The 17,558-nt window shown below is 35.4% G+C and overlaps 1 protein-coding gene across 4 annotated transcripts in view; it reads right to left on the bottom strand.

The window, feature by feature from the left end:
- Window positions 1-50: 50 nt before the first annotated feature.
- CEP290 (centrosomal protein 290) overlaps window positions 51-17,558 on the bottom strand; it is an 85,735-nt gene continuing 68,227 nt past the window's right edge. For 2 of the 4 annotated variants that reach the window (XM_064590822.1, XM_064590823.1), the window contains 11 exons: window positions 16,885-17,508; window positions 13,075-13,209; window positions 11,829-11,915; window positions 10,011-10,175; window positions 9,368-9,490; window positions 8,213-8,385; window positions 6,751-6,892; window positions 5,552-5,625; window positions 4,874-4,968; window positions 1,732-1,811; window positions 51-781 (listed from right to left, as the gene is read on the bottom strand). In XM_064590822.1, the coding sequence (XP_064446892.1) occupies window positions 551-781; window positions 1,732-1,811; window positions 4,874-4,968; window positions 5,552-5,625; window positions 6,751-6,892; window positions 8,213-8,385; window positions 9,368-9,490; window positions 10,011-10,175; window positions 11,829-11,915; window positions 13,075-13,209; window positions 16,885-17,508 (1,929 nt within the window). In that variant the 3' untranslated portion in view covers window positions 51-550. The remainder of the gene's footprint in view (window positions 782-1,731; window positions 1,812-4,873; window positions 4,969-5,551; window positions 5,626-6,750; window positions 6,893-8,212; window positions 8,386-9,367; window positions 9,491-10,010; window positions 10,176-11,828; window positions 11,916-13,074; window positions 13,210-16,884; window positions 17,509-17,558) is intronic. The other 2 variants (XM_054506894.2, XM_045872883.3) reach the window with 1 other exon arrangement.

Raw genomic sequence — 17,558 nt, 5'->3', positions numbered from 1 at the left:
ATTTAGAACCAGCAAATGAATTTCAACCACTAGACTTAAAAACGTAATAATAAGCTCCTTACCTTGTACAAAAGTTGGAGAAAGACAGCAGTTAAACCAACAATTCTGGATCATTTAAAAATTAAATAGTTCAAGATGAATTTATTCTAAACACTTAAAACATATGGCTGTAACCTCATGTTTATATACATGTACATATATATAAAATTCTAGAGTCTTAATACACATATAAATAAGTATATATAAAACCCCAATTTTAAATGTTAAGTTATTAAAGCTCACCCCATACTCTTTAAAAAACTTAAACATTATGTATACAGAAATTCATCATAGCTTATTTGATAGTCATAACTTACTCTAAAGGTCATCAAAACTATACTTTTCTATTATGTTTAAAATTTCCTATAATTTTATTTACTAAAACTTCAATTTAGTAAAGGTACAGGGTATGAAGAAGGAAATCATGTAGGTCCGAGACCTGCTTGATTTACAGATGGAGTTTTAACTTATAAAGTTAATAGTTAAGTAAAACTACAGGTAGAGGTAGTCCTTAATAAATGGGGAGATCAGCAGGACTTCCCTCTTCATCTTCAAACTGTTCAGAAGCAGCAACAGGACTAGTTAATTCAACTCCATATTGTTCAGAAAGTTTTTTTAACTTTTCTTCTAAGAGAATATTCTTTTTCACTTCTTCTTTATAATTATACTTCAGATCTTCAATTTCTTCAAAAAATGAAGGATCAAAGTTTTCCAGTTCTTTTTTCAGCTTTTTTATTTCCTCCTAATAGAAACATGGTATCTTTGAAAGGTATGTAGGAATACAATATATTCTTTAGATTTGAACTAAAGAGACTTAATTACAAACATAAAATCCAAAGTAACCTGAATAATCTAAGATACTTGTATACTATATAGGTAGAAGTATTTTCTTAGAATTTTGTTAATAAGGTTTCATTGTACAGCATAAGTAACTTGTTAGCTAGTAAAATTATTTGTTCTGTAAGTTATGTCCTAGTTTTTGACTAAAATTTATCAGTTCTTAAATGGGTAGGAGAGGGGTGGTATTTAAATCTTTCTCCAAAAGTATATCAGATACTCTCATTGAGGAAATCAAAAAGACTTGGCTATTCACAACACAAGTTATTTTGGTTAAGATTCTTTGGTCTAGGCTTCATTTATATTTTCTTTACAAATACCTATTTTTTTTAAGTGAATAATAGTCAACTTCTTATAGAATTAGGGAAACTCCAGGACTTCTACTTGGCTAAGAGGCATCTGGTGAAGAGACAATTTGAACTTTAGAATAGCTAGTGATCACTAGTTAATTCTTCAACTTACGCTCTTTTGTTCTGTTTGTAGATTCTTTGAGAGAGAAAGCATGGCAAATATCTTTCTTTTTAATAAAGGGAGCTATTCCCGAAAAGAACTTCAAAAGGAAATAAGACACTATTCCCATAATGTGACCCAAAACTTAATATTAAAATAATGAGCTACATTTGTGAGAATCAAAAAATAAATTTCGCTTCAATACTACTTGTTTTGTCTGTTTTTTTGTAGCTCTTTTCGTATTTTTAACACAGATGAATGTAATGAATTCTGTAATATCAAGGTCAAATGTAACTCCAGGAATTTTTAGGATACATACTTAAAACTCAAAGATGGTGTTCATAAAAGTTGTTTTTAACAGCTGTTTACACAAAACATTTACAAATTGTAATTAGATAAAATTACCTTCAAATGCTGCTTTTCTAAATCTGAGGTTTTGAGCTGTGTCTCTAAATCTTTCACCTTTTCCTTTAGTTGATCAGGATCTGCCAAAAAAGTTATAAAAATCAGATTCTGCTTTTCCCCACTCTGACAAAGGATTTGTTTCAGAGAATAAGTAGAAAACTTAAGAAACTAGAGCCTAGAATATACGGCATTTTACTGAAACACTTTCCAGACTGTGAATACTGTAACGCTATCTCTATCAGATATTGTAGTTCCATAGCAGACCAAGAGAAAAGGCACCTGCTGGGTATTAGAAGTGTAGAATCAGGTTAATTTTTTACATGGAAGAAATTATTTTCCAGAGAAAAATCCTACAGCCAGGAAGCATTGTTAGGTACTAAAAGGACAACAAAAGAATAAGTAGACTGTCAGGTAAGGGGCTACAGCCAGAGCTGGCCAAATGCTCCTGGTCCCCAACAGTATTGGTTGTTCCATGTAGGTCAGTACACATTTACTGTGTAATTACTATGTGAAAAACATGCCAGGCAGGGTGGATAATACAAAGACGAATAAATCCTAATACAATGGTCAGATAACATTAAGTACACAAATAGAGCACAAGGGCTTTAATTTACTGGATCCTTAACCACCCCCGTCACCTGGAGTTAACATCTCTCCAGTTTTATAATGAGAATCAATTGCCATCTTTGCTAGAAACATTTTCTTTAAACACAACATATAATGTGTCGTGTCATATTCTGTAGCCATTGAAGGGTAAAATTTTAAAAGTAATGCTAAAGTTCTGAGAAAATAATGGGCAGCAAGACACATTTTGATGAATGAGACAGGAAGGTTTCTGTTCTATTAAGGTTCCCTTGATATGGTCCCCTAATTATAAGTTGGAGACCAGAAATATTTTCCTCATCCTTTCCTTTGGGAATAGTCAACAGAACCCATCTTCCTTTGGAAAGCAGAGCAAAATCATACTTTTCAAAACTTCCCTCACCTTTGTAGAAAGTGCTAATGATTTTTTATAAATTTGGTTCTTAATCACTGTAATGCTATATTGAGTTGATTGTCTTAATCAAAGGGATGCTATATGTTACACAGATTTGTAATGAAATAGTGCAGTAAAAATGATTATTATGTACAGCACTTTCTGAAAGTTAGCTTAATGGTATTTGACTGCATGATCGAAATGACAAATTCTGTTTCAAAGAATTATACCAATTTATGCCTGAACAAACTTTGACTGTTTCATACAGCTTTTTCAATATTCTGCCACATAGTCTTGTTGCTACTTTGAAGTATCCTTAATCTCCTTTAAATAGATGAAGAATACAGGGTTTTGAAATTTCCCTCTCAGGAAACAGAGGTTTCTTAGGAAGAAAGAACTTGCCAAACATCAGCAGCATCAACAGGTCTTTAGGAGTGTGCTAGTCTGGTAACCTAAGCTGGCTGCTGTAAGAGCTACTGTTGAGAGAGATTTACATGACTGTTTTAGTCACCAAGAGGTAGCTAAGGCATTTCCTTGGTCAAAAGCAGGGAATGGTGAGGAGCTTTGGAGTTCCACAGATTTAGGTTTCATCCTGCCTCTCTCACTTCCTAGCTGTTGTGACCTTGTTACTTAACCTCTTTAAGGTGAAGATCATAGGAAAAATGGAGACAATAGTACCCACCAAACAGTGCTTTAAGAGTTAAATTATAAAATGCTGGGGTCAGGGGAGAAAAAAATTATAAAATGCTTGTAAAGCACTTAGCATAGTGTCTGGTACAACTCATACATGATAGCTTTAACGCAAAGTAGCAACAAGAATATGTGGTAGGATACTGAAAAAGCTGTATGAAATAGTCAAAGATTGTTCAGGTATAAATTGATAGAGTCCTTTAGAATAGAATTTGCCATTTCCATCACACTATCAAATCAAATGATTCTTGTTGTTAACAGTGATGTTCTCAAAAGTCAACCCGAACAATGGATTCGTGAATGTTGAACCATTCATTGCTCTTAGGGAAAACATTACACATACACATACTCATATCTCACATACAGTATAATTTTAAATCCTGGAAACATCCTGGTAGATTCTATTTTCTTTGTTTTATAAAAGAGAAAACAAAGTTCAGAAGTGTCAACTGACTCTCCTGAGGCCCCACTCGTGTCACAGTTGGGATTTAAACCCAGTCCAACTGGCCCCAGAAACAGCTTCTTGCCCTGTGCTGCACTCCCTTGTATGGCCTCCATCTTCTGGTCATCTGTATGAGAGAGCTGCAATAATGCAGAGCCTCACCTTGTTGGATCTCATCTGGAAAACGGTGGGTCAGAACTTAAATTTTTCACTGCTGTGTGTATCTGCAAAAGCACCAGGAGTACTGGTTTTGGGGTTACAAGTAAATTTTAGTGAGTGGCTGAATTTACAAATACAGACTCTGAAAATAATGAGGATCAACTTATGTATGTATACATAATGCATATATGTACATATGCATACATACGCACCTAGCAATACAATGATTAATCACTTCTGAATGGAAGCATGTAGAGGACTAGACTGTTTTACTTTGTAAAAGGGAAGAAGAATGTAGGCAATGTTTACTATATGTTTGAAAGTTAATAAGAGGATAGGGACACCTGGGTGCCTCAATCGGTTAAGCATCTGACTCCGGCTCAGGTCATGATCCCAGGGTCCTGGGATTGAGTCCCTGCAACGGGCTCCCCGCTCAGCAGGGAGTCTTCTCTCTCTCTGCCCCTTCTCCTGCTCTCTTTCTCTCTCTCTCAAATAAATTAATAAAATCTTTAAAAAAAATAACAAGAGGACAATAACATTTAGAAGATAATGTTCATGTTCAGAGGGCTTAAAAGGGCCTACTTAGAAACTGGATACCACAGACCTAGCATATTGCTTAGCACTGTGTCATGATTAAATGTAACACCCATACGGAATATAAAAAGAAAAACACCTGAGTACCTGCTGTTATAAACAACTCAAGAGGACTCAATGGGAACATGACTGTTGCATGAAGGAAAGAGCTCTGAAAACCTGCTACCAGGGATTTGATTTTATAGGAAGACAATCATCAGAAATCTGAATAAATAAAAAAGGCAAACCCTAATTCAAAAACTTGGGGTTAGCTAACACACTAGAAGTAGAAAATACTTTACCAGATACAGTGCTTTGAGCTCCACTTTGGTCTTTGTTAACTTCTAACTGATGGATTAATTCTGTTTTTTCTTTTTCCAGCTGACTATTAGCTAATCTAGAACATAATGATTATGTGTTAAAACAACAAAAAACACATTGCTTCACAAAATATATGGGTATTTCTTACGAACTTTGTAATGTAAATTGCTTAGAACTTGCTGATAATTTATAAAGGTAAACATTTATTCATTTACTCTCACTGTTGCAATGCTACCATTCTCAAACTGAGATCAGAGAATGAAAATTCTGCAGGATTCTTTAAAGTCTGACCTGATGTCATTTTTAAGACTTTTCCTATTGGAGGAACCTCATGAGAGTATTCTGCACAGAATTTTGGAAGTAAATTTTTTTCTTGTCTTTCATTAATATTTGCCTCTGGGAAACTAAGGTATAACACATTCTATACTATTAAGAAAATTTAAATTAGAAGCTTGAGACTTTTATTAGGATCTGGTTTACCCTTTTTTCAGTATCTATTATCTATTATGTAAGAGAGTAATTGGCATTAAAAGGATGAAATAAGACTGATAAGCTTGTTAGGCCACAAGGTTGAAAAATCTTAATCTCTAGATGTAGCAAACCTGGTTATATTAAAAAAAAAATTTTTTTTAAGATAGATTAATGAATAGACAATGTACCTTAGAACTTGAAGTTCCTGCTGAAGGCTTTGCTCTGTCTCAGCTTCTTCAGGAACATGTTTGAGAATCTTAATCTTTGGGCACAAAAAAAAGTTAGAAGACAGAGTCTGACATGGAAATACGATGTTTTATAAAGATACACATTTCCAGTAAAGCATATTAAAAGCTGGGTTTTCAAAAGCACGTAAGATATGAGCACATATCTGTCATGTTCTAGTCACTATTCATTCAATAATTTACTGAGTGCTGCATGCCAGGCTTTGTCCTAGGCACACGGAATACAGTGATGGCAAAATCTCTCCTGGCATGTTCCTATGGTCCTTACGTACTTAGTGGGGGAGGAGACAAAGACATAGTAAGCGTCTAATGTGATAACAGGGCCAGATGGAAGGAAGGGCTATCAAGAAAAATAACTCAGGGTGAGAGGATGGAGAGTCATGGAAGGTGGTAGAGGGTTAAGGAAGGTCTGAGGAGCCTCCGTTTAAGCAGAGACATAGGGAGTGAGCTATGAGAATATTTGGATGGAGAGTATGTTAGACAAGGGGAACAAGTCCAAGATCCTGAAGCTTGAGTTTGGCCTATTCAAAGGACTGAGAGAGGGTCCATGTGGCTAGAATACTGTGAATGAGGGGAAAGTAAAGATGAGGCTAGAAAGGAAACCAGATGCCAGACAATGTAGGTCCTTACAGCCTATGAAAAGTACTTTAGAATTTTATTCTGGGGTAATGAGGAACCACTGGAAGACTCTGAGGATGGGATGCTGTGATTTTCCTTATGCTTAGAAGGATGACTCAGCAGCTATGTGGAGAATACATCAGGGATAGGGAGAAGGTAAAACAAGGGAAGAGTGGAAGCAGGGAGACCAGTTAGGAAATTACTGGAAGAGTTCAGGTGCGAGAGAATAGCTTAGGCTAGAAGGACAGTGTGGGAGGTGCTGAATGAAACATCAGATTTGGGATATATTTTGAAAATAGAGAGCTGATGTGATTTAATGAAAAAGATAACAGGGTAAGAAAGATAAAGAATTGATAATCTAAGGGTTTGGGCTTAAACAAATGTTTGAATGGTAGTGCCATTCACTCTGATGGGCCTTTTAGGGAAGGAATTATCAAGTGTTCATTTTTATCTACAAAAGACAATGCCAAGGAGTGGCTTGAGATACAATGCATTGTTTTCTCATGGAAAGAAAAATTACTTGCCTGTTGCTCAAGGTCTTCTGTGTATTTCTTAGCTTTTTGTTCCCTCTCTGTTGCTTGCCTTACAAGCTGTTTAAGATCAGTAAGGCTTTGGGTTTTTTTGGCAATATCAGTCTCCAATTCTTTCAGCTTGGTTTCGTACATTCTAAAAGTGAAGGGAAAAAATAGTGTAATGGAAAATAATTTCTCTCATTGATATAAAAGCCATTTCAAATTACTGCACTGAAAATAACTATCTTATACTGTTTCTTCTAGTCAGATTCTAGATATTTATTTAGCATTAGGTGAGAACAAGGGATAAGTATCCCTAATTAACAGGACAATTAAAATAGAGCATTTAGGTGTTTCCCAAGGTTATAAACAAGGATGGAGCCTGAATTTGGCCACTGTTAAAAAGATTAAAATTAGTATCTCTTTCAGTCATAGAACAAAAAAATAGTGCAATTCATCCATGAGAATATCAAATTCTGTATTATTGGGTACTCTTAGAGATACATTTAAAGATCACAAATTAGAACATTTCATATATACATCATGTATACACACGAAGAAGTATACAAAAAAAAAAAAAAAGTGTCCAAAAGGACACTGTTGGGAGAAGGAAAAATGTGCAAAAGCATGGGTGAAAAAAATGGCACATGACATAAAAATCTGAATGTATTTGTAAACTCTAAAGAAACGACCAGTAGTTCAGAAACAAACAAACCAGATTCCAAAAGAAATTTTTAAAACATAAAGCCAAAATGATTTTATAAGCATATCATTCCACCTTAAAGGGAGACAATGCTTATAATATTCAAACATCTCCAGAGAAAAGAAAAAGAATGCTTCGGCAACAAAACCAGGTGAGGACAGCACAAGTTGTACAAGAGAAATTACTTCAATACTTTCAAGTAGTTTTTGATAAATCTTAGAAACTGTGATTAGAAAGGAACATTCCTAATCTGACAGACTGTCCACCAGAGAGGTCCAATACCAGAAGCTTACTCCTTCAATTCTTTGCTCCAGTGCCCCACCCGGAGGGGCCTTCTCTGATCACCCCACATAAAATAGTGCCAGCATCCCCAGCCTGTCTCAGCAGTCAGTGCAAGGCGTGAGAAGAACAGACGTCATTAGTGTGTTGAGTAAGTACAGAGCGACCGACTCTAAAGAGTTCAGCATGTGGAAGACCTAATGTGTCACGGGTCCCAAAGACATTTCTAAACCACTTTACTGAGGTGGCTGTATAATGCCAGCAGCAGATCTTAGTAAGGTTTTTGTTGTTGTTTCGTTGTTTTTTTTTTTTTGGAGTTAGGGAGGCTTGAGGCCTCGCATTGCCAAAAAGTATCATGTTAAAGCAAACCACCAAACAGTTCATCAAGGAAAGAACTAAGTTAATCAGAGTAGTGTCATATTCTTTTAGAACAATAATGACAGCATTAGAACCAATTAGGCTTTGTGCAAGTTTTAAACTATTTGTTCCTACCTTGTAACGACAACTGATTTCCAGCTTTTGCTGTCAGCACCTTCAAGCTGTGGGCCTCTGCTCTCTGCCAACTGTAATTTCTTACCAGTCTCTTCTAGTTGCACTGTCATCTTCTCATTTAATATCTCTAAATTGTTCTTGGCTATCCGCAATTTTTCTGCAGCTTCAGTCTCCTATCATTAAAGACTAATTAGTACAGGATGACAAAACAATACTGTTCTCACAGATGCAATATATTCAAAATTACCACTACAAATTAGAAAACAAAAGTAACCTGGCAGTCTAAATGCTGATTAAAATTCCAATATTTTCTTTATAACAGCAATATGATCGTAATAATTAGGACAACAGATCATGTAAACGAGGTTAGAAAAATACATTGCAAGTATTTTACTCTAGTGGTTACTTTACATTTGTCATCTTTGTAGTATTCATGGATAATGGGATCGTTTATGTCTTAATACACTTAGAAGATGTTTTGCTTTGACCAGTACTTGAGAGACCTAGCTATGAGCATCAACTATGTGTAAGTACCATAAATTATCTCCACTGTTGAACATCCATTCAAAACACACTGCACTCTGGTCTCACAGTATATTCCGATACTATTGTAACTAGTTTAAAAACCTCAATTTCAGTTTAGTCACTGGATCATCCATATAAGTAACAACACCTATTTGTGGGGCAAGGAATATATTTTGCAACTTAAACAGAAAGGAATCTTATTGTTTAACAAAACAATTTCATATATTCCTTACTTTATATCAATCATTGTTCTGAGCCATGTGCACAAATATTAACTCATTTAAATCCTGCAGCAGCTCTGTGAAACAGATATATTTATTATGCCCAATATTATAGATGAAGAAATTGAGGGATAGAGAAGGGTCAGTAGTTTGCCCTTGTTTCCACAGCCAGTAGGTAACAGAGCTAGGACTTGAATCCCAGATGTGTGGCTTCTACATTATACTGCCTCTTAATTTTTTATTTTCAATGTGCCTCATGGTGAATGGATGGCAGCCATAAAAATACAATCCCTACATCTCTTCACATCTACTCTGAAGAGACACTCTCATCAGCTTTTCCATTCAGTTTTTCAGATGTATTAGTTAATTAACATAAAAAGTAATTATTAATCAGTAATGAAAGTCATACTTTTTTAAGTTCTTTACGAAGCCTTTCATTTTCAGCAACAATCTTCTCTGTGCCTTTGGACTTGGACTCATAGTGCATGCTCAACTGATGTCCAAGATGAACTTTAAGTTTTTCTAATTCAGCCTAGTAAAAAACAAACAAACAAAAAAAACCCCTATATATTATCAAAACCAGGAAATAAAGTCCTATAAACTCATAAAACTTAATTCAAAGCAGTTTTAGAGCCCATTTTTGATAGAATGAACCTTCCCTTTCGTATTTGTCATCTAGAGCAGAGGTTCCCAACCTTGGCTACACAGTAGAATGAGCTGATGACTTAAAATCACAGTATCTATTGTAGGACCCACCCCAAAAGATCAATGTCAGGACTGGGGGCTTATGCATCTGTATTTCTGAACACAGACACAGGTGAGTATTTGTGCTGCTGAGTGAGAACCAGTGGTCTTGAAATAATAAAACGACCAGTGGAGCTACTCTAATTATTCTTAGCCTTGTCTCCAATAAATTTTTCCATATGTGTAAAACAGTCACTGCATCCATTAAAGCCATTTTATATAGTAGGAGTATATTTAAAATCTTCCTTAAAAAATAAAAATTATAATAGTAAAAACATCCCATGCAAATGATCACATTAAAAAATTACCTTCAACTTTTCATTTTCCAGCTCAATATTAGCCATTTTTTCACTGGTCAGTATTCCTGATGCTTTTTTCAACTGTTCATTTTCCTTTTGGACTTTTTCAACTACTTTTTTCATTAAACCAATGGTTTTTTCTAGTTCTGGGATTGTCTTTCCACTTCTACCAGACTACAAAAGAATATATTAACTTTTTATCTAATCAAATATCTGAGAGTATAATATAAAACACCAACAACATAAAAGGCTCATTATTACACTCAGTGTTGATTCCTAACATTTGAAGCCAAAACCTCTATTCAATTCATCACTACAATAACCCTTTGCGATAGGAATTATAATTCTTTTAAATACAAACAAATCAAGACTCAGAGAATTTGATATTCCTAGTCATGCAGCTAATAAGTAACAGCTCAAATACTCCAGCCTTGATGTCTGTTCCAAATGAATAAGCCTAAGAACCTAAATAGTCTATTTAGCTAAGGTTCTTTCCTATATACCAGAATTTTCTTTATATGAAAAAAAAAAAAAAACCCACAAAAGAAAAGTTGTGTCATTAAAGAGTTCATGAGTTACCAAATTTGAATTGAGCATAATAGAGGTGATTTTCTCTAATAATAGCCATTGATTAGAAATTCCGTTTCTGTCCAATATAAATATAAGAGACATCCGAAATGAAAAAACCTAGTGTAGAGTTATCAATAGAGATGGGTCACCCATTAATAACTTTAACTGCCTATGCTTTATATTAAGGCTTTTAACAGTTGAGCAAAAGAATCTGCTTACTTTTTTTTGCATTTTAGTTAGTATTGACACTATGCAATGAATAACCCTATAGTACATAAATTTAATATATTATTAATATATTATTTTAATATATTATTAATATGGGCGCCTGGGTGGCTCAGTTGGTTAAGCGACTGCCTTCGGCTCAGGTCATGATCCTGGAGTCCCTGGATCGAGTCCCGCATCGGGCTCCCTGCTCGGCAGGGAGTCCGCTTCTCCCTCTGACCCTCCCCCCTCTCATGTGCTCTCTCTCATTCTCTCTCAAATAAAAAAAAAAAAAAAAAAAACTTTAATAAAAAATATATATATATTATTAATATGACCTTTCACTATTAGAAAAGGTCAAATTAACATTTTTATTTAGGAAATTAATGTTGCTGTCAGTGAGATGTTTGTTCTGAATACTTTTCTAATAATAACTCAATATTTTCACCAAATCTGTCATATATTTAATATTATTACTTGAACAAATTTTTATATTGATTGCTTCCATTGTGCCACTTGCTAACGAAATCATTAGGGGCTTAAATCTTTGGCCAGGGCCTCATAAGCAGCATTTATTCAGTGTAAAAAGTGAATACAAAATAACATGGGAAGAAAAATACAAGAATAAAAAAATTGGGAAACATATTTACAGAGCATTATACTAAGAAGCTGCCAGGGAAATCATAAAAAAATAGTTACAAATGTTAGAATTGGACTAAGATAAGTTAGTAGTTATCTTCATGAACAGAAGGAGGATTCCTAGAAGTTAAGTGTTTTCAAGGTGTGAAGGGATACGCAATGAAGAAAGATGATGTGGTGTCCCAATTGAAATAAAATGCATGTAAGGTGTGACATGATAAAATACATTGACTTGAAACACAAAGAAAAGCTTTATGATGTTTTACATTGTAGATACAGCAATATAAAAACCGAGACTACAGGCACTAGTAAAATCATATCACTACTGTTATGACATATCCAAACTTGTTTTTCATTACCAACTTACCACTTCTGAAACCAAAACAAATACATGGAATGTTCTCACACACTCACCCCTCTAACACGACCAAGTTTCCGCTCAACTTCTGCTTTTTCTTTCTTAAGAAATTCACACATTTCTTTCAAATCTCTTACTTGACTCTGAAAAATTAAAGCAAACATGTAACAGTTTAACACAGCTATCACCGCTGAAAAGGAAAAAAAATAATTCATGTGAACTATCAATTTCTTCAACTCTCTAGCCAAACTGAACAAGATGGTCTCCACAGCAATAAGGATTTTGAACTAAGACATATGTTGAATTAAAGTTCATTAATACAAGCATATTTTATATATGAATTTCAAGAAATATTTTCCACATTACTGCCTTAATAGAGAGTTTAGAACTCTGATTTTAACCGCCCCATAAATTACATATGCAGATCCTTATACAGATGGTAAAGAGGAACAGTACTGTTTCTAACAATGTAAAACTCAGAATGTTCTAGAACCCAGGGCATTATTATATCATTACCAGTGAAATTAACAGATTGCTAATATTCTAGGTTAGAAAACAGAACTGAAACAATTAGCCAGCCAGAAGAAAAAAAGATTCCCATAAAAAGATGAGATTTGGAAAACCAAAGATAAATGTATTATAAACATCAAAATAAAATTCCTAAGAGAGATAATTATCCTAATTTTTTAAAATGTAAACACTTAATTTAAAAAGAAATCCTAATATTTTAAAGAGTGATAATTGTTAATGTGCTAAATACACCGTCCATCCTCTTGCCTCAGGGCTTTGAACTCGATATTTCTGTTGTCTGGAACTCTTTTTCTAGTACCTGTATGACCCACTTCCTTACCTGTCCCCTAGCTCTCTGCTAAAATATCATTTTATTAAGAAAGCCTTCCCCTATTACCCTAATTTAAATAGCAATTCCATACACTCCCAAACCACCAACACGCATACACACACCTTTCACACCAACTGTGTTTTTTCTCCTTACCACTTAACATTAGCTGACACACTATATATTGACTTTTTACTTATTAATTATCAGTCTTCCCCACTAGAATGTACGTTCTTCTAGTGCAAGAAATTTTTTGATTGCTGTTTCCTAGCACCTAGAAAAGTGCCTGACAACAAACAGGCTTTCAACAAATAATTGTTACGTGAACAAATGTATAAAGTGTAACAATACCATAAAATTTTATGAATGTGAGTTTCTGACATCTTCATAAACTAATATGAAGAGGGACAAAAAGGCTTTCAGGCATTAGACTTCCTAACTAGAGTAAAGAACATTAAATTTACCTTTAATCTTGGCAAATCTTTATTTGCTTGTTCAAGTTGAAATTTTAGTTCAATATTTTCAGATGACAACTCCAAGTTTTCCCTCTGAAGCTGCTGTTCTCTTTGACAATGATCATCTGACTCTATCTCGGAAGTCTTCAGGAAAATAAAGTTAGAAATATTTTTAACTCAATAACAAAAGTGGCATAAGACATAATGGGATAAGAAAACACTAGCTAACAGGGAACATTTTTCCTCAAAAAAATATGGAAAACTGGAGAGCTCTAGAAAAAAATTGCCTCAAATAAATAAATTAGAATATAAAAATTGCAGGAGAAAAGGTAATGCAGTTTAATTAATATAGAAAGCAAAGTCAAGGATGGCTTAATAATGTCCACACACATTAACGTCTCCATGTATACTCTCATAATGACTAAACTAATTTGTGCTAGTTTTTCCAGTCCGAAAGTATGGTTATTATTTGTTATGGATTATATTATGCCCTAAACCCTACCCCACTCTCAAATTCATATGTTGAAGTCCTAATCCCAGTACCTCAGAATGTGACCTTATTTGGATATAGGACCTTTTCAGAGGTACTCAAGTTACAGTCATTAGGGTGGGCCCTGACCCAGGATGAGTGGTGTTCTTATGAAAAAGGGAAATTTGGATACAGAGATATGCATAGAAGGGAGATAATGTGAAGAGACAGGGAGAAAATGGCCATCTATAAGCCAAGGAGGAGGGCCTGGAAAAGACTCTTTCTTCACAGGTGAAAGAAGTCATCAACCCTGCCAGTAACTTGTTTTTTGGACTTCTGACTTCCAGAACTGTGAGAATAAATTTCTGTCAGGCCACCAAATCTGTGGTGCTTTGTTACAATAGCCCTAGCAAACTAATACACAAACCTATAAAAAGAAGTGCCTTAATTTCTTCCTCCTTCTTGGGAAAGCTCTTCTTCATCCCTTGAGCGAAAGCAATCACTCCCTCCTCTGAAATCCAGTTACACTATATTTGTATTTCTCTTGGCACAAATCCACCTTGGGTTATTATTTATGTTCATTTTTACTTCTCCTTCTAAGTGACAAGTCATTCAGAAGAGAAATATGTGCTTGATTACGTTTTTCTATACAGTGGATAGAATACCACCTACCTCGTATGAGTGTTATGGGCATCATATGAAATAATTTTGTTCAAGCACTCAGCATAGTTTTAGTTTGTCCTCCCCCATCCCTTTCTCCCTCTACTGGCTTGATGGACTATCAAGTCAATAACTCCACAGACATTAGAGTTTAAAAAATGTAGTATTATACAAATATATCCATTATACATGGCTCTATACCATCTTTTTAATTAGTAGTAGGTTAAATACGTCACATTCTGATACATTTACCCTTAAGTAATAAAAACAAAAGTAAAAGAAATTAAAGACATTAAAAAATACGATAGAAGAGTAAAGAAGTTCTAGGCTGTTGGATTCTGATGTGAGGGCCCAGAACACTGGCAGAAACAGCACGCATCCCCCTGCATCTATCTGTTCAAAGCAGTGTGTGGGCAGATGTATGTATACAGTGGCACGAGAAAGCAGACAGACATGTTTGTTGAGGTCCGTACCGCAGGAGTATGTCTTTGCTTATTTTCTGTCAAATCACCCAAGTATACATGCCGATTCTGCTGCTATTAGGTTAACACTAGGCAAATCATGCCACATGCAAGGTCCTCGGTTTTTCCATCTTACAAATGAAGATACAACACGGGGTAATTTTTAAGGCCTCTTCAGACACAGAAATCTGTAATGCCCTCTCCCAGAGCTCTTCTGTCACCCTCACTCCATCTCTTCTGTCTGTAGTAGCTATTTAACAAATGAAAAACACCTACGGGCATCACTGATAGATAGACATCAAATATATTAAGTATCACTCACAGAAGAGAGTACTTCTACCTTATTTCTACCTTATGATCTCACATCAGGTTTTTTTGTTTTTGTTTTTTTTTTAAACAGTTCTCTCCTCACTAAAACATGGAGGCAATTATGTAAGTACATATGGATCACTGCCCCCCCATTCTCAAAAAACAAAATTAAAAGTATTAGTTGAGGGGCGCCTGGGTGGCTCAGTCGTTAAGCGTCTGCCTTCGGCTCAGGTCATGATCCCAGGGGCCTGGGATCGAGTCCCACTTCAGGCTCCTCGCTCCGCGGGAAGCCTGCTTCTCCCTCTCACACTCCCCTTGCTTGTGTTCCCTCTCTCGCTGTCTCTCTCTGTCAAATAAATAAATAAATAAATAAATAAATAAAATCTTTGAAAAAAGTATTAGTTGAAATTGTCCAAATTTCTGGAAAATAAATTCTAATGAAACTCTGTTCTGTAAAAATAATATAAATAAAAATCTTACATAATGAATTTTATGAGATTTCCAATTCTTGTGTAGAAGAGGAATTCTGCTAAAAGGGATACACTGCTAGGGGCGCCTGGGCGGCCCAGTCGGCCCAGTATCAGACTCTTGGTTTCAGCTCAGGTCATGATGTCAGGGTCGTGAGACTGAGCCCCACATTGCTCCGTGCTCAGCACGGAGTCTGCTTAAGATTCGCTGTCCCTCTCTGCCCCTCCCCACTGTGTGCTCTCTCTCTAAAATAAATAAATCTTAAAAACAAAACAAAACAAAACACGGGGGAGGGGATACACTGCTAGAAACCAAATTCTTAGTGGATAGGAGTTAAAGAAACACACATTGGAAGCCTCAAATTTTTAATTACTTATTATCAAGCAAAAAAAAAAAAAAGCATTATAAACCTGGATAAAGAAATAAAGAATTAAGTCACTTTCATCCATTTTCCCTTCACATTTAAATGTTTGCTTTTATTTATTTATTTATTTTTTAAAGATTTTATTTATTTATTTGAGAGTGAGAATAAGAGAGAGAGAGAGAGCATGAGAGGGGGAGGATCAGAGGGAGAAGCAGACTCCCTGCTGAGCAGGGAGCCTGATGCGGGACTCGATCCCGGGACTCCAGGATCATGACCTGAGCCGAAGGCAGTCGCTTAACCAACTGAGCCACCCAGGCGCCCTAAATGTTTGCTTTTAGTGATGTTTTTAGGACTTGGGTGACTGGAATATCTAGGTGGAAAGGATAAAGACAAAAAAGATAAATGCTATTTGATTTCAACTGGGGGCAAACTTGTCTAGGCTCTACTGCACTGTAAATGGACCAAAAGTAGTGTGTCACAAGAGAGATCATAGAGTTAGACCTGCATTTAGATCCTGGTCCTGCATCACTAGAGATGTTACTCATGCTCCAACCTTCCCATGTAAAACAGAAACAACAGTCTGCAAAGTGCTATGAAAATTATACCTAGACACAACATAGACAACAACACGGGCAAACTCCCTTTTTTCACTATAAAAAAGTATTTGTCATATACTATGTGGCAAAAAGATGACCAAAGAATGTCACACAGTATCATAACACATTTTTACTGATAGTAGTTGCTGTAGTAAAAGTTTGTGATGAGACTCCAGAGCATCCTGATTTAGAAATTTCTAAGGCAAAATGAATACCTCTAAAGAGCCTGATTTTTGTCACCCTGTTATCTAAGCTAATTCTTTTTAAGTGAGTACCAGTGCTAAAACAGTGAGTACTAAAATGAATTAGGAAATGCATAACCATTAATTTTGGAAGGAACTAGTCAAATATTAGAGCTTAAGACACATTTCATGAAGAGTTAATATTTTTTACAAATCCTATAGTTTATTTCCATTTGCACCACATATGTATACCACTTGCTAGAGGAGAATTCAGCTAACACACACACACAGGACCGCCATCAACTCAGACCTGGGACACTTCATCTCTTGGCTGGATGGGTACATCGGCGTCAGAATCTGCCTGTGCGTCCTCCTCAGCAAGCTGATTCAGGGCGGCAGCAACTGTAGCATAATCAGGGTCCTCTCTGGCAGATTCTTCTGGATCCAAGTGGTTGTTGTGACTCACATCTTCAGCTATGTGTCCCTTTCCTTCATCATTCTTGCCTAGCTCATTCTCTTCCTTGTTCTTATGTTCCTGTTTATTATTTTCACAACAGTCTTGATTAATTTTCGTAATTTCAGGATCCGGTGCATTTTCAAAATGGGACTTAACATCTGCCAAGATACCATTAATTGACCTAAATGGACTTGACTTATTTTTTGGTCTTGTCTCAGATGTACTTAACTCCGTAGGATCTACAATATCTTCTGCTGTGTGGTTTTCTTCATTACTGTAATACTGTAGAATATTTTTAGGTACCTGATGATATAAGTTGTCACTGGTATCTAATCCCTTCCCATTTTTAATTCTGAAAACTGTTACGGGTTTTTTTTTGTTCCGGTGTAAAGTGTTCTTTTTGTGAAAAGTATTTTGCCTGTATTTATTAACACTGGTAGCAAGGGTAGAAAGCGTAGTTGTGTCACATAACAGATTCTGCTTGAAGCAGAAAAAAGAGAAGAAACATGAAAAGAAGAAAAAGAAAA

This window comes from Mirounga angustirostris, unplaced genomic scaffold, assembly GCF_029215605.1.
Source record: "Mirounga angustirostris isolate CCGP_5_RB_7025 unplaced genomic scaffold, mMirAng1.0.hap1 SCAF_5, whole genome shotgun sequence".
Classification (NCBI taxonomy): Eukaryota; Metazoa; Chordata; class Mammalia; order Carnivora; family Phocidae; genus Mirounga; species Mirounga angustirostris.
This window is presented reverse-complemented; position numbering and strand designations above follow the sequence as displayed.